We start from the raw sequence: 21,522 nt of genomic DNA, 5'->3' as shown, positions 1-21,522 counted from the left end.
ATCGGATCTAACCACGAATGGTATGCCCCACAAGTAAAACCTAAAATGTTTGATGGCCCAAAAACAAGCTAAAGCTTCACGCTCAATGACCGAATATCGCTCCTCAGCACCCTTCAAGGAACGAGAAGCGAAACCAATGACTTTTTCCGAACCATCCACAAGTTGTGACAAAACAGCCCCCAAACCACGTAAACTAGCATCTGTGGACAAAATAGTTTTCTTGTGCACATCAAAATGTCCCAAAGTAGGCATTTTAGCTATTCCTGACTTGACAGTTTCAAAAGCTTCAGAACAATCCTTGTTCCAATTGAAAACTGTACCTTTTTTCAAGAGAAGTCTAATTGGCTGCATCACACTAGCAAAATTAGGAATGAATTTAGAATAATATTCTGACAACCCATTGAAGGATTTTATCTGATCCTTGTTAGAAGGAGGTTGAGCTTGAAGGATAGCCTCCGCAAGGTCAATCTAAGGGCTGATACCCTCCCCTGATATATTGTGTCCCAAATAAGACACAGACTTAACCCTGAATTTGCATTTTTCCTGTTTTAGGGTTAAACCAGATTCCTTGAGTCTAGACAAAACAGAAAACAAGATGTCATCATGTCTACCAACGTCAATTCCGTGCACCAAAATATCATCTTGGAAGAAAAGAACAGAATCAATTCCGGATAAGACATTCTTCATGATTCTCTGAAAACAAGCAGCTGCACTAGCTAAGCCAAAAGGCATCCTAATAAACCTGTATGCACCAATGGGGGTTACAAAGGAAGTCAAATGCCTTGACTCTTCATGCAATAAAACTTGGTGGTATGCTGCTGACAAATCCATAATGCTGAAAACAGTTGCACCCCCCAATTTTGTCAAGATCTCATTGATATTAGGCAAAGGCTGCCTGTCAACCCAAATAGAACCATTTAAACTTTTGAGGACCACACACATCCTAATTTTGGTCCCCTTGTCCTGAGGATTCTATCTCCTCAATTACACCAAGTTTCAATAACCTATCAATTTCAGTTTGAAGAGGTTTTAACATGCGATTAGGCTCCTTCCGAACCTTGTATTCAACAGGCTTCGCATTCCCTTTAAGAATTATCTTGTGTTTGAAACCTTTTAGGAGACCCAAATCTTCACTAAAAACTTCAGGAAATTTCTCAAAAATGTCTGAAAAATCACTTAATTGAGAAATTAACATAACTTGTTCAGGAGCGTTTGGATTCAAGATGATACCTAAATTTCTTTGATGACGCCACCCAAGGAGGTTGTCACCTCTTTTAGCAACGTAGACCTTTCCAACAGTTTCCCTGCCTTTAAAGGCAATGGTTTGGATGGAGTACCCTAACACCTCAATCCTTTGTTTAGCATACCCAACGGGATTAATATCAGGAGCCAAAAGTTTGATTTTATCCCCATCAAAATTGGTGAACCAAAACTTATCACTGATAAGAGTGAATAGAGAACCAGAGTCAGCAAGTGCAGGAACAATCTTGTTGGCAATTTGGATGTCACAAGAAGGCATAAATATCTCATCATTATCAACTTGACTCACACCATTCACAACATCATTAGTAATACAATGAATAGAGTCTTGAGAATACATTTCATCATCATCATCAATGCAATTAACTTTGTTGCTTTTACACATCCTAGCATAGTGGCCTTTCCTTCCACAATTTCTACAGACGGTACTTTTGGCAAAACAGTTCGGGTAATTCGGTCCATGCTTCTCGCTACCACATCTGGGACATCTAAATTTATTCTCTCTGTTAAAACTATTAACATTGTAACTTTGTTTAGGCCTTTCAACTTTAAAAGTGTTTTTCTCTTGTTTGGGAGGAGCTTTACTAACAGTAGCAACACTAGATTCCGGTTGACGATGTTCTTGACTAACACTGGAAACAGGATCATTGGGACCCTTTCTAATCTCTTTAACCCAGGTAGAGGTATGTTCAACGCTCTCAACAATAAGTATGGCTTCCTTCAAATTTGGATTTTTAGACAAAAGTTTTTCTTGGATTTTGAGATCATTGGTACAATGAACAAGTTGATCGCGAATGAGGGAATCAGTCAAAAGTTCAAATTCGCAAGTTTGTGCAAGGGATTTAAGTGCTGCAACATAGTTACCAACTCTCTCACTTTTAGCCTGTATGCGCATGAAAAACTTGCGTCTCTCCATGACAACGTTAATGCGTGCACCAAAATGATTTTTAAGAAGAAGTACACTCATTTCATACACATCCGAAGGTTCACCAGCACCCCTGCCAATAGGTATTGGATCCAAACTATCATAAATATTCTTCCTTCGATACCAAGGTTGTTCAACAAAACAGCCTGTTTCCTAACGGCAGAAAAATTCTCTCCACCAATGGCAAGTAAATAAGAGTCAAAAATAGGTTTCCACTTCTTCCACGGTAACATTGGTTCACCTTGCTCACTTAAAAACTGGGGTGGTTGATTCATTCCGCTGGTAGAAGACGACATGCTGAAAGGCAAAATAACTAAACAAACTAAAACAATAAGTTAACTAAATAAGCTAACACAACAATCTAAAATAATAATTCAAAATAATGAATTAAAATAACAACGAGAAGAACTTCACTGCAGCTTTTCTTTTCTGCGTACAACTTTTCTTGGATATTTCTTTTCCTTAAATAAATTTCTTTTCTTCAAATGAACATCAATAAACGTGAAAGGAATGAGTTCCAGCTGATTTCCAACTGATTACGAGAATCTAATGGTCAATTTTGCATTAAACATAAAATATGACTTGCCTCAAACTGTCCAGAATACGTGGTAAAATGTGTAAAACGAAAGAATAATAATGCGCTTGTCTGGTGTCATAACGCACTTCCTTTGCTTTTTTTTTTTGTGTGTCAACAACGATGTGCGTCGAGACGGCAACGAGGTGGTTGCTAAGTAATGAGACAGTAACAACAATGCACGTCAAGACGGCAAGGTCGCGGTTGCTAAGTTACTAGGCAACGCGTACAACGTGTGGTTGCGTGTGACGAGAAGGCGTGCTCAGGCGCTGAGAGCCTGTGTCGGTTTCCAAAATGACGATGGGACGTTCCAAGACAATGGCAGGCACGCTCCAACACAGCTTGCGCACCTCGCGCAGGATTTGAAACACGCTGACGAACGGAGGTAGGCACAACTTCAACAATTAATCTACAAACAATAAGTAGAAAGTTGTACTTGCCGCTGGGTGTCGCTAAGAAATCGCCATCATGGAAGTCAAGTAAAATACGCGAGAAAATTATATACGAATGTCCTGATAAATAAAATGTGCACTCGAGGTTTTTTTTTTTTTTTAAATGGAGATTCTTGTCACGCTGGGTTCACAATCGTCTGCTGGGCTCATCGTCGCCAGTATTGTAAGGATGAGGACCAGGAAGTTGAAGAGGAAAGCTCTTTATTAGCCCAGCAGGGAGGCAAGTCGTTCTCATCAAAGACCATGTAGCAACTGACTTTCTAAACACTATACATTCTAAAAATGACATAGCTGCATTCCCAACAAGGAATGTATATAATTAAAGGCATAGATACAACAATATTACTCTTGTCTTGTGCAGAATTTGAGTCGCATCCAAGTGTTTATAGTGGGCATAATTGAGTTGTAGCTGAAGGCATTGCAAGTTTCTCTCAGTGAGGTAGTATGGTGTTCAGTGGGGGAGAGTATGTGGCACTATGGCCAGAGCTACCGAATTTGGAAGTGAGGAACCAGGTTCAGCCTTCATGACCAGCACACCAACCCACTCTCCTGAGGGAGCACATTCCCATACTGGAACTTAGAAGGCCCCCTGGACCTTAGAAGCTCTGGTGTCTTAGCACCAGCAGTGGACCCTAGCGTTGGCAAGTGTTGGTTAACCTTAAAGGCCTGTCCACCACAATCCATAGTGAAGTTCACCTCCAGGCTTGCAGGCAGGCCTAAGAAGCAGCACACCCTAGAGCAACAGTGACTCTGTCACTGAGGTCACAGGATCCTTGAAACCAATACGCCTCATCCATTGGTACCTCCATTTGGCCTTGTTTCAGTAGTAGTGGTGCAACCCACCAGGGATTGGCAAATGAGATTTGCCCGCAGACCATTTAAGTTTGAAAACTTCATGGTCTCTCTGCTTCATGCACAAGCATTTTTTAACATGTGCTGCCTGCTTTGGGTCCACTGGAATTATGCAGCGATGGAGAACAAAATTATGTTGCACTGTTGACTAAATTAAGCAGCAAAAAAAGGCTGCAGTGTAATGTTGTACATTTTCTGATACTTTATTAGTTTTACATTTTTACACATGTTAACAATCTATCCAACTATTTTGCCTCTTTTAGTACCAGTGTAACATACAAATGCGGCAGTGAGAAAGGTGACCAGCCAACATTTGCAAAGGGCCCTCCACTTAGCAACACAAGTCACATTTTGTTAGTAACTTTTGACCTGTTTGAGCTACAAACACATTTTTTGTTAAAAATCATCATCTTAAGCAGCAGATGTATTATATGGCCAATATGGTTGAGCCATAATTATGTGGAAAACATTTGCAAACTGGAATATTTTGGTATTCATGTTTGAACTGCTCTTGTGGAAAAATGGAGAAGTGCTAATGGCAGAAACAGCACCGGAGACAAATGGCTTGTGATTCCTCTTTTACGTGTATTTGGCATATATCAGTGAAGTGCCAAACAAATACTCAAATTTGTGATGTTTTGCTCTTTCTGGCTACACCTCTGACTCCGCCCAACGACCCAATCCTCGGGTTACTCCCGCCCTCCGATTCTCCGCCCACAGTTCCCCTACTTTTCTCCCATTTCGACCACTGGGTAGAATTAGCATGAGTACAGCCTAGGTGGCCAAAACCCATATTCTTGATTGTGAAATAAATTGCGGCAGAACGATTACTGGGTCTTCAAACAATGAGATCGGTCTGTGCTCCATAGAAGTTTGGTGGGGGCGTGGTCTGGTCACCGGCAGCGACCATCTTAGCTCCAGGCAAATCCTTTTATTCTGCCTGGCGTAACCGTGGCCATCGTAAAGCCACGCCTACTCTTCTCTATCGCCATCTATCCAGAGTACCTAGTTCCCACAACACTATGGCCTGATGAGTATCGCATACATTAGCCTTTTTCCCTCCCAGTTGCAGCCACGCCGCTATCCTGCTGCTGATCATACCAGCCCACAGAGGGGCAATCGAAGGTGGACAGCGGGTGGCACACAACGACGTCACGCTGCTCAGGTGGCAGTGAGATGGTGACGTCACGACGGGGGAGTGGCGCAGGTGAGCTGGAGCTGGCCCTGGTCCGCTGCAGTAACGGAGCTAGTAGCCAGGTCACCATCATGGCCGCCAACTCCCGCCTGGCTCCAGCGTCCCACTGGCTACGATTCCTGCTACTGCTGAGCTGCAGTTTCGCTTCGGTGCTGGCAGTTCCCGAGCCCGGGGTTTGGACGGTGTCACTGGATAACGTGAGTCGCACTGTGGAGCGAGGCAGAAGTGACGCGCGCTGCTGGAATGTTAAGGAATGCTTCCGTCGCTGCTTTACCAAAGCAGCATTTTTTTAAAATGCATTGTGGAACCTATGGTTACCTTCTAATTGTGGATGTCCCCGCTCTGTCAGGGCACCCGGGTGTAGGAGAGGTTATCTCCACAGTCCACACCCTGCCAAATAGTTGGTAACAGTCAGGTGATCAAGAAAGAGGTGATACATGCTAATGTTCATCCTGTAAGGCATCCTACTTTTCCTCAGGATAGGAGCTGTGTGTTTAGTTTTATTTTATTTCATGTACTTTTGATTATCAGTTGATATGTATAGGTAACAGTGAATCACAGGAATATTTTTCACCGAGGGGTTCTGCGTGACCTCAAATAAACAAGGAGATCGAAGCTCGAGCTGTCCATAATGTTACACAGAACTACGAGGTGAAAAACATCTCCGTAGTTCTTTTTTTACACATAAATACACACAGTGTTTGAAATGGGAAAATAGAAACGCAGGTACCTGCTTGTTTCTGGAAAGTGCCAGTACTCTCCAATTAAAAGTATTGCATTGCTCTTGAGAAGTGCCAGTCCTCTACCTCTCAAAATAAAAAAAGTGTTGGTACTGCGTACTGGACAGTACCGTCCCATTTAAAGCACTGTGTATGTATATATATATATCCCATTATGTGTAGTGTAAAGTTGACCCGAAGTTATTTGAGCACTTTACTTGAGTACCAGTTACATTACACGAGGGCAATTTTATGTTTGGTATAGTCCTATGGTCTCCCCAAAGTCGTTTGTCCCTTCCTTCAACTACTGTGCAGGAGATAATGGGAGAGCTATACATAATATGCCATTTCCTCCCTGATCCAATGTGAAAAATACATATCTTGCCTGCTGTCATTAATAAAACCCACTAGCTTCCCTGCCTTCCTTCCCCCTCCTGCAGCTGTGCTTTCTGCTTTCAGTCAAAGCATATAATTGGAACTGCTCTGACAGGCTCTTGGGGAGGCTTGTCACCTGGCCCGGAAGCCGATAACCAGTATTATCAACTGTTTTGATGTCATAGCAAGGAATTATGACTTTCAGAAACTTAAATAAACAATAGAAACTATGACTTTCAGAAACTTAAATACACAATAGAAACTCTCTATGAGAGCCATACATAACAGTAGTTTATATTATAGAGCATGGTTCTCCAAAGTTGGTCCTGGAGGACCTGATCCATGCCAGATTTTTAGCATATCCCTTTTTAGATAAATGTAGGTATCTTAAAAATCTGGCATGTATCTGGCCCTCCATGACCGGCTTTGGAGAACCCTGTTATAGATTACCTGGTGAACTTCCCATTGAAAGCAGGACTGACTTAGCCTAACAAGAGCTTATTTTATTTAGCGCTTACCCCTATGACGTATGTATAACCATGACCTGAATTTCCCCCCTACTCCTTTGTACCTTTGTGAGAGTAGTTTTGGGTTGCTCCATGCACATATTTAATTTCAGAGGCTTTTCTACTTAGAGCTACAGGGATATCATGTCTGCTTCTTTTGGTGTGTGGACAACTCTCTGTCACTCGAGTAAAGCATGCCCGCGTAACATGCATTTTCTAGGTCTCAAATCGGAGAATTGGAGTCCTGGAGGAGGACATAAATAAATTGCATACATTCATCTCCCACGTGTTCCAAGTTCATACTTTAGCACTTCGTCCACTCAGGGTTTTTTTTTGCTTTCCATTCTGGGATTTTGAATCCTAATTTTATAATGGGACACATGGAATTACATGCCCTAGGATGCAGAGCGAAACCACGGCTGACTGATGCACTCGTTTATGGACTAGGAAGACTTTAGATTTCTGCATAAACAATGCACAAATTGTATTTGGGATGGCACATGTTTTGCTTAACCTTTTTGCTTTGTAGTTTACGGCACTGATTAGAGTGGAAGGCTGATCTGCCCTGCCCCACTGATGACATGCACTTCCAAAGGAAGTTATCCGAATGTTGGGCTTCCCACCTATAAACACATACCAGTCTTTGCTTGTGGGCACACCATCATCACCTGGATATGGCCACATGGCAGAGTTTGCAGGGGAACGTTGCATTTTTTAACTACTTCCTTTTATAGGTTCTCTCTACTACGAGAACATGCGTCGTCATGTTTGTAGGTACCTGCCCCTGTGGTGTCATCTGATAGTGTGGCAATTAATGTGGTTCAGAATAGAAGATTCACAAACAAGCATTTTGTTCAGGGGAGCCTGCAGGTTCCCAACATTGAAGGATGAAGGGGGTTTTCTAGCGCACACAGGCCACACAGCTAGTTTCATAGAGGCAAAGTAGAGGTTAGTACCGTGGTAAACGTGCAACTTTCTTCTATTTTAGACAAAGCTGTAAGGAAGAGTTTGAGGCGTATTGCAGCCAGCAGAGCTTCGATCCTGTGCCACTGAGCTCGAAATGAAAGGTTTCATTGATGCAACGGTTTAGCCTGCAAACTAGCCTACAGTCAACATGGTCATTAAAAACACCCCCTTATAGGTTAAGTTCATCCCCATGTGGTTTGCCCTTCCTCCTTTACTTGTTGGTATAGGCTTCACATAATTTCAGTTGGCGTTCTCGAACCTCGCTATTTCTATTTCCATATGATTTTTGCTGACGAGGCACACAGAGCTTTCCTCGTAGCTTACCAAACAGAAAACACTGAAATCATGCAAGGAATTCACCAGAAATGTACGTTGAGTCTGTAAGGAAAAAGCACACAATGGCATTCAATTGTGAACATTCTGGCCTAAGTGGATTATTTTATTGAATTTAGCTCAACTAAATGAGTATGTTACAGACTCTTAGCTAAAAAACTGGTTGTGTTTGTATTAATGATCAAACGAGTAAAACAAGTACTGATTGTAAAAAATGAGTCACATGAGAGAATTTTAGTCCCTCTGTTGCCGACATACTACCAGACACACAGTTAAAATACATTATTTGTTTCGTAGCCACACTCCTGCCTTTTGTAACTGCTGCTGTACTATAACATAATTTATGGTACTCTATTTATCCACCTTGGAAGAATGGAAGGCTGTCTGTCTTGTCTAGATGTACTGCGTTTGTCAATGGTGCCGTTGGTGGCACACACAGGGTTAATAGGCACATTCATGCTACCTTATTTACTCATCCATCCCAGATCATTAAATAAAAAGAAAAAACATCAGTTTTATTTGTAGGCGTGCATATGCCGGTTGAATGGATGCACATGCCTACAGGATGACACGGGAACCACATCTTTGCACTTTTATTCCATGCTCCTTGTAATGAGGTAAGCAGACTCCAATGATGACTCTGAGCCCTTACTGTAGTTAACAATTATTTATTTGCTATAACTCTGATAATTCCCAAAGAGCGCCGAGCCTCCGCTCCAGCGCCCGCTCTTCCCGCTATACTTTCGCGCTCTCGCGCTCAGCCACGCCCCCAACACCAGCAGCCAATCCTGGCCGCCTGCACGTCACGTCCGCCGACGTGCCGTGCAACATCTAGAGCGTCTCTACATATCTCCCCTTTTTCGCACAAACATTTCAACTTACAGTCCGTCGCTCAAATCATAGTCTCTGAATCTCGTTGGCCTCACCACAGCTCTACCACTCCGTGTTCGTCTCGCAGGGGTGGTGTTGGTCTCTTCTTCTCCTTGTCTGACTCTGTTATCGCCATTCTCCTCAACTCTTATCTCCTGCTCTCTGTCCCTTGCTTCTCCTTGACTTTGCTCTCCTTCATTCAACGTGATCCCATTCTCCTGATGTTCTCGCTTCTCACTCTCACATTCTTCTGATTCTCCGCCTGCCCTTTCACAGTCCCACACTAGGATCTTATTACATCTGGCCATGCGGTCTTGTGACCATATGTTTCCGTCACTCAGCCTGGCCGCTCTTCCCTTAATTTCCTTCACCTGCAGGGGCTTGCTGTATTTGCTCTCTCCTTTTCTTTGTAGAGTGGGCAGCTTGACTCTAACCCATTCTCCTTCTTTGAGTTCTGTGTCTCGCACGTTCCTCCGGGCATTATAATGTCTGGTGTATACTGCCTTGGCCTTCTCAATGTTAGCCCGCACCACAGGAGGGGACCATTCACTTACTACAGTCTTTTCCTTCCACACCCGGTTGTCCTGGGTGAATGGTTCTCGGCCGCGCAGCAGCTGGAAGGGGCTGTATCCCGTACTTGTGGGAGTGATCCTGTACGCCCACAACATGTGCCATATGTCCTTCTCCCAGTCTTTGTGGTCTGAGATGGCTGCTTGGATCGACCCCATCACCACCCTATTGAAGCGTTCGACTTGGCCGTTTCCCGCAGGGTGGTATATTGATGTGTGCCTCGCTTGGATTCCGTTCCTTCCTAGGAAGTTGTCCCACTTTTCCGATCGGAACTGGGGTCCATTATCGCTGAGGATTGACTTGGGTATGCCTTCCCGTACAAAAGTGTCTGCCAGGAACTGCACTATGGTGTCCGTGTTCATGGTTTCCTCGATCTTGATCTCTGGCCATTTCGAGAACCTGTCCACCAGGACACACACGTACTTCTGGACCCCTTGGGTGTCTAAGACGGGGCCTAAGATGTCGACAGACAACTCTTCCCAGGGGTTCTTTGGAGTTTCGAATGCACCCAATGCAGGGCGCAGGGGTTTGAGTGTCTTGTCTGCGCCCTGGCACCTCACGCACTCTCTCACATGTCGTTCCGCTCTTATGTCCATTCCCGGCCACCAATAGTTCTGCTTGGACCTCAGTTTGAGTTTCCCTATGCCCAGGTGCCCTTCGTGCAGCATGTCCAGCAGTCGGGGTATGATGTTCGTTGGAGGGACAACTTTCTCTCCTCTATATACAAATGTTCCTTGATTGTCCAGGGAGAGTTCCTCCCTCACTTCAAAATAGGGGTTGAGTTCCTTCCGAACCCGTCTCTTATCCGGCCATCCATGAGTGATGTAAGTTTTCACCTCTTCCAACGTCAGGTCCTCTGCATACGCTTGTGTCCATTCCTGGAGGCTGATAACACTTTCATGATCCTCCATCAGTGCCACCCATTCTTCCGTGCATGCCTTGTCCTCTTCACTGGGTTCCATAGCCGCCGCTCGGCTCAGGTAGTCTGCTACCTTGTTCTTGCTGCCTGGTATGTGTTCCACATCATACCTAAACTCTAAGAGCTTAAGCGACATCTTCGATATCCGGGGTGTCGCCTCTGCGTGGCCACTCGATGTCAGCACTCTCAGTAGTGGTTTGTGGTCGGTCCGTAGCTGAAATCTGGTGCCCCACAGGAATTGTCGGAAGCGCGTGGTGGCCCACACCACCGCCAGCATCTCCTTTTCTATCACACTGTACTTCCTTTCTGTCTCACTCAGTGTGCGCGAGGCAAAGCAGATCGTCTCCAGCTGACCTCGCCCTCGGTCTTGCATGAGGACTGCACCCAGTCCCTTGTCGCTGGCGTCCGTTGTGAGGACGGTGTTGCCTTGAGGGTCAAACCCTTGAAGGGGTATGGCCCCTGCCACTTCCTTTTTGATAATCTCGAATTCCCTTTGTGTGTCCTCCGACCACTTGAATTCAGTGTTCTCTTTCGTTAGTTGTCTCATATGATGAGTCTTAGAGGCAAAGTGCTGTACAAATTTCCCATAATACTCTGCCATCCCCAGGAATGACCTGACCTCTTCCTTGGTGGAGGGGGGTGGTGCTTCACAAATCGCCCTGACATTGTCGGCCTTGGGGGTCACACCTTGTGCCCCTATCTCATGCCCCAGGTAGGTTACCGAGTCCATCCCAATCTTGCATTTGGACCATTCAGCCGTGAGTCCTTTTCCTTCTAGGATCTTCAAGACCACTGCCAACTTCCTGTCGTGGTCTGGTATGTCTCTGCCCATCACCAGGATGTCATCTTGGAAGTATTGGACGTCCTTGATGTCCTTGAACAACTGGTGCATCATCCTCTGGAACACCGCCGCTGCAGAAGCTAAACCGAATGGCATCCTGCGAAATTGATAGCACCCAAACGGAGTGATGAAAGATGTTAATTTGCGGCTGTCCGGATGCAGAGCAATCTGATGATATGCAGAGGTCAAGTCTATTGTTGAGTACCACTTAATCCCCCTGGTGCTGGCTAGCATCTCCTCTATCCTAGGCAAGGGGAACCTTTCCACCACAATGTTTTTATTTAGTTCCCTCAGGTCAACGCACAACCGGACCTTACCGTTGGGTTTCTTAACCACTACCAGGGGCGCCAGCCACTCGGCGCACGTGATGGGTTCTATGATGCCCTTGTTTTCCAGGTCTTGTAGTTCTGCTCTCACAGCGTCTCTTACTGCCAACGGGACATTCCTGGCCTTGTGGGCCACCGGGACAGCGTTCTCCTTCAGGATGATCTTGTGGGCGAATTTTTCCAGCTTCCCCACTGTGCCCCCAAATACCTTTGGATATTCGGTTTTCCATTTGTCCAGACTTGGCCCGGCCACCTGGTCCGTCAGGAGAATTTGCTCCTTGCCACCCGGATCCAGCTTGATTCCTAGGTCGCCCTGATCCAGCCAACCCAAGACTGACGGGCCCCTCTCCGACACGTAGAGTTTACAGTGTGCTGACCGGCCTCGAAATTCGAAGGTCAAGGGCCTGAATCCTGCCATGGGGATCCGATCTCCGTTATACGTGACCGGGCGGATGTCTAGCTTTTCAAGCTCTGGCCCGAGCCGTGGCACAAATTTCTCCTCCCACACTGCTCTCTGGATGATGGTGAAGGGAGACCCTGTATCTGCCACCACGTTGATCTTGACGCCGCCTATAGCCATCTCCAACACCGGTTTCATCGTGCGTCTACCTTCTCTGTCTAGAACATTTCCCTCCGTGCTTAGTACCTGATCCTCAATGTAGATCACCGTGACTTCTTCCGGCTCCGAATCGCCGTCCGGATGGTCATCGCTTTGATCCACGCATCTCACCATGCTCTTGGAGGCCTTCCTCCTGCAAACCTTCTCGTAGTGGCCGATTATTCCACAGAACGCACACTTGGCGCGAAACGCAGGGCACTTCCGATCGTGCGCCTCGTGCGACCAGCTTCCACACCTGTAGCATGACTTCCTGTTGCCTCCCGCTTGTTTACTCGACGTGTTCGTGCTGTTTTGCCACTTGCTGGGCCCTCTTTCTGTTGGTTTTCTGTTTCGGTATTCTCTGCTAGTCCCCTCTTCATCCACTTTGTTCACCATCGTGCTGGACGCCATATCCTTTTTTTGTCACTTCAGCGCACCGCCGTGCTAATTCCGCTCTCTTCACGATGACCAATACCTCCTTCAGTGTGGTGTCTCCACTAGCCCACAGCTTGTCTTGCACATTCGAGCACGTGGTATGCATCACCACCTGGTCCTTGATGAATTCCTCTTCCCAGTTGGCGTACCTGCACGTGGCTGCCAGTCGTTTCAGTGCCGCCACATACTCCTCCACTGTTTCTCCTTGTTTCTGCTTCCTCTGTTGGAAGTTAAACCTATCCACCGACACGCACATCGCCGGTCTGAAGTGTTCGTTGAGGTCTTCGAGCGCCTGTGCGTATACATCGTCGTCTGTGGATGTTCTCTGTTTCGGGACTAAGCTCTTGTAAATCCGGAGTCCTTCTGGGCCTAAGTTCAATAGTAAAATACGTTTCTTCCTCTGGGGTTTGAATGCCTCCTCATTCTCATCTTCGAGTACGCCTATGAAATTGTCGATGTATTCCCTCCAATCCTCCCATTTCATGAGGGGTTCTCCCGGGCGCGGTAAGAACTGTACCGGAGCCATCGCGTAGCCTGCTTGCGCGCTCATTTTCTCGCTCTTCACAGCAGGTAGCGATCTTACTTGGCCACGGGGACTCCCTGGTGCGTCGTCTTGTTCTTCTCCACTTGCTGGGGTTCGGGGACTGTCCTTGTCAGCCCCCTCGGCTCCTTCTGAACCCTCCAGCGCGTGCTCACTGGTCTGTTGCTCGCTGGGTGGGCTGGCGCTCTCCTCCTGCCTTACTTCTAGGGTTCCTGGGTTTTTTCCTCCCTTTTTCCTTCCTCTGCGCCACACCCTCCTGCGTGCCGGGCTCTGCCGCGCTCTTTGGGGTACCTGTTCTCCTGCACCAGGTAGTCTCGCTCCTCTGTACCTTGTGGGGTGGTTCTGAAGCTTCTGGTGCTTGCTTGTCTCTTAGGGCTGAGTCTGCGGTTCTGCCTTGCTGGGGGGTCTTCAATCCCACCTTCGTCGCCACTGTAATGAGGTAAGCAGACTCCAATGATGACTCTGAGCCCTTACTGTAGTTAACAATTATTTATTTGCTATAACTCTGATAATTCCCTAAGAGCGCCGAGCCTCCGCTCCAGCGCCCGCTCTTCCCGCTATACTTTCGCGCTCTCGCGCTCAGCCACGCCCCCAACACCAGCAGCCAATCCTGGCCGCCTGCACGTCACGTCCGCCGACGTGCCGTGCAACATCTAGAGCGTCTCTACACTCCTCATCATCTGTTCCTTTTGCATTTGTCGCCCTAAGTGAGAAGGATATGCGCAGACGTGGGTCCAGTGCTCACTGTGCCACTGGATTCTGGGCTAGGCTGATGTGGGGTGATACCCCAAAATCAGTCCCAGGATGCTGGTTTCCAGTCCAGGGAGGACCTGTCCTGGCAGTTTGAGCTGGACTGTTCCCATGGGGAGCAAAGTCAAGACTGATTTGCCAGTGAGGTGGTCCAAACTAGGATGGCATGGCGAGCAAAAAAAATTGGATTGAACTCAGTTCGTGAATAGGGGTGAATGCCTGATTTGTTCAGCATTCCATCCACGAAATGTTCTTTTTGCGCTCATCAGCTTTACAGCAATCCTAAAAAACATTGACAAAGCCAATAGGTATCATAAATTAATCGTATTGTCTTTGCTAATGATTGTTAACCATGCTGAATTTACACATGAAATTGTGCAGATATAATTTTGGTTCTCCTATGTATGTTTCCACTTGGGGTTGTAGCGTATGGGACAATTTTAGGAATTGAATCAGTGTTGCATACTAATGTTATGTTTTGTCAGTTAAAAAAACATGCTTGGTCCGCTGGCATGTCGGAACCATGCTGTAAAACTGTAGCAAACAGAATCATAAAAATGTAGTGCTTACTCAAAGGCATCATTCATACACAGAATGTAAGAATGGTGAATATTATTTGTGATCGGCAATTGTCCATCTAAAAAATAAGAATACTACTGGTCAGGGTGAGCCTCAGAAGTCAAATTAAACTTAGCGCAGCCCCATGATAGCTAACACGCAGAGAAGACAGGCTTAACTTATGGCGATTTGTAAACTATCTAAGCTGTGCCAAACAGTAAGAAAGTAAAAACACCAAACTATAAAAACCCAACCCAAAGTGGGAAAATAGACAACATTTTGATTAAAAAATTACACTAAAACGACAAAAAATCTAATAAGGAAACCAGGGGTATGAGTTTTTACAGTTTTAAGTTAAAATAGTGTCAAAAAGCACTAAGAACCAATGATGAGCTATGGTTGCAGTAGACTGGGACGTAGGCTTGCTTTGAGGTCACCTTTAATGGATCCAAAAGTCTGAGCCACACAGCTGGACAGCCCGGTCAGGGATTTTGCTTTCGGATTTAGTCTGCACAATGGAGGAAATAGTCTTCCTGTGGGGCAAGGTAGAAGGCATGTCTGACAAAGTTAGATAGTCAGTTGGGCGAGGTCCTGTTGAAGCCATTGGTTTAGAGGGGAAAATCTCTTAAGGGGGTGAAATTTGAATTTCTTGAGCACGGAGGTCAAACCAACACGCCTTCGGCCTTTCAAGATTTTCCTGTTGGGACTTTAGCCTCTGAGATGGAGGTCTGTTTGTTCAAGCGGGGCAAGGTAGTACGCTGAATACAATGACTGCTTCATTAGGTCTAATCCCTTCTCACTGAGGATTCGCGGACAGGAGTTGCTGTTGCATAGAAGTTCGAAGCAGAACAACCTGTTTCTTTTGCCTGGCGAAGTTGCACCATCGCTGGATCAGCTCTGGGGGTTGGTCCTAGTCATTCAGTGGCTGTAAGTCATAATTTATTTAATTCCCAAAACATTGTTGGTGTAAATCCTTTTTCCTTAGCTCTTCACCTAAGGCTCCTTTCAGGGGATGCTCTTAGGAATTTAGGGCTTGACCAGTTGGGAATAGGCAACTGGTAATCCAGGACACTGTGATTCCTCAGCTTTGTTTTGTCCTTGTAGCCACACAGCAGTTCAGCCTACTGCCCCTTGGAGACAACTCCTTTGCCTTGGCACAAGGGGAAGCAGGTTCAGTCCTTAAGTACGCCTCTCAGGATACAGCAAGCAGGGTCCAGTCCTCTTTTGATATTCCGCAGTCCCAGAAAGTGCTCAGTGGAGGCTTCCTTGAGGTGTCCCTTTCATGGGTTTTATTAGCTAATGGGTATTGTATTGTTATTGCATTTATACAGCGCTTCCTAGCCCTGACGAGGCGTCTAAGCGCTTTTTCGATAAGTAGCACTCTACTTTGGAACAGATGAAGGATTGGTGGTGAATTAGTTTAGTGAAATATGAAAGTAATTTAGGTGGCGGATATGTTAGTCAGTTATTTGGATTTTTATTTAAATTGTTTTTTTTTTTTAACTCCTTATACACCGTGATGGGCATTCTTGATGGGAAACAAGACATCCCCTCTCAAACGGCCAACCTGTTTCCGCCCTGGCATTACGGCCTATGAAGAGAGGAGGATGGAAATCCCTCAAGCCGTTACTGTTTTCTTAGTCCTCTCCAGTTCACACCACAAACAGGACCCTGTGTTACTTTGGAGACAAAGAACCAACAGTGCCTGGGTAAAATCATAGGACCACCATGACCTATTTCGCCATGCCGCTAGGGCCGCCCAGTTCTTATTATAACTCGTGCTGTCACAGGCCATGTCTGGTTCACTAGTACAGATTATATGTTTCAGGCACTCCATAAATGTTGGGGCATTTACATCTTTCCAGGCCCTACATATCTCGCGCCTTGCCAAGTTGATGACATAAAAGATACATTTAGAGGCTAAGTCGTTTAGGTGGTAATCTGTCGTAAGACCAAGAAAGATAGTCTCCCGGGGTAACCCCCACTTGTTAATGGAGCACATTCTCCAAAAATTCCTGCATCTCAATCCAATAATTGGAGGTCCCCGGGCAGTCCATGAACATATGAAAATCGTCCGCGGCCGGGTGCTTACATCTAGGGCAATGGTATTCTAGGCCGGTCACCGTGGCTAATTTTCTGGGTGTTAAATATACCCTATGTGTAGTGTATAAATGATTTCTTTTAAGGGCAGCAGGTTTGACAACTTCCTGCAACATAGTAAAGGAATCCCCCGAAATGCCCTTAATATCGTTGGAATTAGGACTGATGACATTGCCCCACAGTTATTGAAGTTCGGATTCAGTCACTCCGCCGGCCTCTAAAAGGGCCCAATACCAAAAAGAAACCTCACGTTTCCATCCACCCCTTCTTGAGACTGAATCAAATGTGGAGTTTGATTCTTTGAGGTCCCAGGATTTCAATGTCCACCATCCCGACAGCTGATAATACTTAAATCTAGTGAGTGTCCCACCTGTCAAGCCCGAGAGGGACTCCCAGCTCAAAAGCTGCGAATCTTTCTGCAGATCACCCCAACATATTAAGCCTGCCATTTTCAAAGGCCGGGACAATTGATCTTTAAGACAGTCCAGAGTACCCGGAGAGTCCCAAATCACCCGCCTCTCGCCAACTCACAACGGAACACGAAGAGGCAGAAACATCAAGGAAAAGAAAAAGGAAATTAAACCGGCATCCTTAACAACAGGCAAAAGGTTTCCCCTCCATTCTCACCGCAAAAAGAGGATCAATCGTCAAAAAAAGAGGGTCAGTATGTACGGGGTATACTCCCGGTCGGATCTGGAGCTCCCACGGCTAGCGTCAGCCCGCCGCCATGTTCCTCCTCCAGTCCACAGTCAGTTATTTGGATTGACAAGGATAGTGGAGGGATAGAAGAGGGAAAGTGGTTTGCATTTATATAGCGCCTACTACCCTGACTCCTCCCTAACCAATGGATTAAAATTCCCTTGGAGAAACCTTTTTCCAGCAGTCCCTGTGAGTCCTACTACAAACAATCCCGCAGTGCACTGTGCACCTAAAAATGAACGATGGAGAAACCTTCCTTCCTTGTGTACAGACTTTGTGGCCACACAGAGGTGTGACCAGGGAAATTACCAGTCCCAAACTAGTTTTGTGATCAGCTTCCCTTCCACTGGGTTTGTAGCCAGTCTTGCTTGTGTTGATCTGAAGAACAAAGGCTTGCTTTCCCTCAGGAAGACTATTTATTTTAAGGCCCGAAAATGGCCATTAGGAACTTCATGTTCATCCAATTTAGTTTGTTGGTTGCCCATATATCAATGGGCTTCTGATATGCACTCTTGAGAATTGCTGGTAATAAAATTCATGATATCTGTTCATCCTATAAGCATCAGGTTATCATTGCCATTCGAGTAAAATGTGAACTGAATAAGCATCACATTTAAATCTAATTTTTAAATGACAGGCCTAGTCTTAATCTCTTTCAATTTAATGAAGTTCCTGAGCCCACTGCAACTGTCCTTCGTGCAGGGAGAATATAAGCTCCCCCCCACACCCAGGTTCAAGCACCTATCTTGCGGGCAATATTGTGTACTTAGAAGCAAGATATATATATATATATATATGTTTCCCACCTGTAAGAAAGGGTTAATTTGACAGCAGGTTTTCAGCCTGCTTCAGTCAGTGTACACATGGTAGGCCTGTAGTCATGTTTTACAGACCACTTCTGTGGATGGCACCAATGGGTGCTGCAGATCACAGGTGGCATTTAATTCCTAGTACCTTGGTGCATTTTCTGCTCCATAATATAAGCATTGGTAGACAGGTTAAATATGTCAATCAAGGTTAAACCAATGTAACCGTGCTAAAGGGGAAGCATAGGTACTTTAGTCCTGTTTAGCAGGGTTAAAGTGCACAATTTTAAGTCTAGCAAAGCAGGTTGGCAAACATGGGGGGGGGGGGTGTAGTGAAAGATGGTCATTTTCTATGTGGGAACATTTAAAATTACCAGCGAATTAACAGGCTCCTCAGTTTTGGCGCTTATGTATAAGGTAGGGAACACAAATGGGAGGGCGGGGGGGGAGGGGAGGTTTCAAGACTAGCGAGGACGAACTCCCCTAATTCAGTAAACAGAACTCAAAGGAGCCCTTGTGTCTGGAAGAAGTGTTGGCCTGAATAGAAGATGTGTAGAAACCCCTTAAAGGACGGCTTCCCTCACCCACCAGAAGTGTCATGCCTCATCATTGGGGAATCTCTACGCACCATGAAACCTTGTCATGGTGTGAGCTACAACTCTCTGACTGAGGGGGAGGAGCTCAGGGATGTTTTGTATATAAGAAGGGTTGTTACTAAAACCCAATGCCAGCTGCAAGATGCGATGAGGGACACAGTGCAAGTAATATGGTGAATTAAAACTAGCAACAGGGATTGCCATATATCCTGATTCATGCAACTATGCACTAGGATTAAAAAACATAAGACACGCTGCATGGCTTGGACAGCCTGCATGGCGGACGCAGCTTAGTTGAGCTCCGTCCCCGCCTGCCTGAAATCCGACGAATAATCCTACCTCCCCACCCTAGAGCGACCCGGAGGGTGGCATCCTGCCTCGGAGGTGCGCGGCTCCCCCGTCAGCGAGACTCTGGCGATTTTGAAGGGTCGCGGGCCCGGCAGCGGCGGACGAGAGCGGAGCGGCCCGTGCGACCTGCTGCGGCCGGGGACTCGAGTTTTGTGAGTCCCGGCGGGAGGAGAGCAGGGGCTCCAGAGACGCGGATCGTGAGCAGCGGCCCGCGTTGTCAGGGGTCCGCTGTTGGCCAGTTGATCCTGGAGGTGGTACCGAGGGCCCCCGCAGGCTGCAGCTGTCTCTGAGGACGAGAGGGCCCTCGGCTCTGACTAGGAGAGAGGGCAGCGGAGTGCTCGGAGCTGGGGCGCTCTCCCTGTGTGATCTCGGGCCACCGACTTTGAGGTGAACCCCCCTGGACGGTGCGGGCCGATCTCAGGTGGGGCCCCCGTCGCCTTGGTGCTCTGAAGGTTAGATAGAGGCGACGGTGGAGAGTGCGGCCTGTGCTGCAGGCTGAAGCCGGGGACCTCGATTTTCGAGAGGCCCGGTGGTGGATTCGCGACGGCGCTGGAGGCTTGGCCCTGGTGGGGCGAACTCGATTTTATTGGGGCCGACGTCGGATCCGAGTGGCTCCTACTGCAATATCTGAGGGCCCCACAGTTGGAGAGGATCCCAAGGGAGACCGGTGAGCCCCGGGCCCTGGCGAGAGGAGGGAGCAGGGCAGCCTGGCCTAGACAGAGAGGTGGAGCCTGAACTTGGAGAGCCCTGGTGTGGTATCCGACTGTGGACTTGGTGGTGGCATCGTCTGGATAGCCCTGACAGTAAGAAGGTACGCGGCGCCCCCCAGGTGTGGAAGTGGGGCGGTCCTGGGCGCAGCAATCCTGGTGGGGGCCTGGGTACAGTCGAGTGGAGGGCTGCGGAGTGCGCGGTGGCTGTGTGGAGGGCCCCAGTGCCATTGGTGACAGCGGAGGCGTTCCCGGATCGGCAGTTCGGCGGGCGGGCTGTGCCGGGCCGCGGTGGGTCCCTGAGTGGAATTGCTGGCTACCCACCCAGGGGTTTTGGCAGTAGGACTTTTTGTAATACCGCCTGGGTGGCCATGACACGCGGCGCAGGTTATGGGGGGCCCCCCCAAGTATGGCCCGATTTACAAGTTTACGGGGCCCAGTGGAGGCGCGTGGGGCCTCGGGTGGACACCATGATGCCGGGCCTGGACAATGCGGCGCTTATGGCAGCCATTACTCAGTCCCGGTCTTGTTGACGCAGTGGCTTGAGAGCTGGCTTCCACAGGATACTTTGTCTCAATGCTTTGTAATTGAGTGGGCGCATCGGGCCCTTGTGCAGAAACCGCCAGTGGGGTCAAGGCTGCGGCCTGGATCGCTAAGTTATTAAACTATCACGATAGGGACATGATCCTTAAACAGGCCAGAGCGAAGGAACCATTGATGTTTGAAAATCAACGTGTTCTGATCTTCCCAGACTACACCCGTATGGTGCAAGAACAACAACAGTCTTTCACAGTGGCCAAGGCTCGGCTGCGCGATCTGAAAATACCGTGTGCCCTACTGTATCCAGCCCGCCTACGGGTCGTATTTCAGTCACGCACACATTTCTTTGAGTTCCTGGAGGAGCTGTTTTTCTGGACAGATGAAACGGTGCAGGTGCGAGCGCATACCCCTCCGGGTCTGGACTCTAACTCCTCTCGTGGTGAGTCGCAGGCGCGGCCCCCCGGGAGGCGCGAGGCGGAGGTCGAGGTCCAGCCAGCGGTCTTCGCCGGGCCCTGCTTCTGGGAAGGAGAAAGGAGCAGCCGGGAATCAGATGAAGGACAATTGAACGATTCGAGGGGCATACTGTTGGTTACTTGCATTTGCCCTATACACTTGTGTGTTACACCCTCTGGGGATATTGGCCCGAACAGCATGGGGGCGACACATGCCTGGAGAGCTTGGATTCTTCAGCAGATTACTCAAGGGTGGTCGGGGTCGGGGGAGGGTTCTTTGCGGGTGGGGGGGTCCCCTAGTTGTGGGTAGGCAGTTGTAGGGGGGTGCTATTTGGAGGGTAGGGTAGTTCATGGGGATCCATTGGGGTGGAGGGTCATCGACCTCATGTTGGGGGTGGGGACCTTGCTACACCGCGACAAGTACTTCATTGTTTCTTGAGGTATGGGGTGGGGATCGGGGTTGGGGGCGGGGTGGGCTGTTTGATGTTGCATTGGGGGTGGGGTTGCACGGTTCGGGCAAAGCGGCAAAGGTGGTCGAGAATGCACTTTCATGGCGTGTGTTGTGGCTATTTGATCCAGGGGGTCCCTGATGTCTTGCCCGGATGGTAGGGCCAGTGGGCCCGGGGGCTCGATTCGGGTCCTCAGTTGGAATGTGAGGGGAGTGCTGGATAAGATAAAAAGGGGGGCAGTCCTAAAGCAGGCCAAGAGA

General features: G+C 47.5%; 1 protein-coding gene across 1 annotated transcript in view; it reads left to right on the top strand.

The window, feature by feature from the left end:
- The first annotated feature begins 5,047 nt into the window (after positions 1–5,047).
- Positions 5,048–21,522, top strand: part of TMEM87B (transmembrane protein 87B) — a 376,065-nt gene continuing 359,590 nt past the window's right edge. The window contains exon 1 of the mRNA XM_078649037.1: positions 5,048–5,455. Coding sequence (XP_078505163.1) covers positions 5,240–5,455 — 216 coding nt within the window. The 5' untranslated portion in view covers positions 5,048–5,239. The remainder of the gene's footprint in view (positions 5,456–21,522) is intronic.

This window comes from Lissotriton helveticus, chromosome 6 (assembly GCF_964261635.1).
Source record: "Lissotriton helveticus chromosome 6, aLisHel1.1, whole genome shotgun sequence".
Taxonomy (NCBI): Eukaryota; Metazoa; Chordata; class Amphibia; order Caudata; family Salamandridae; genus Lissotriton; species Lissotriton helveticus.
This window is presented reverse-complemented; position numbering and strand designations above follow the sequence as displayed.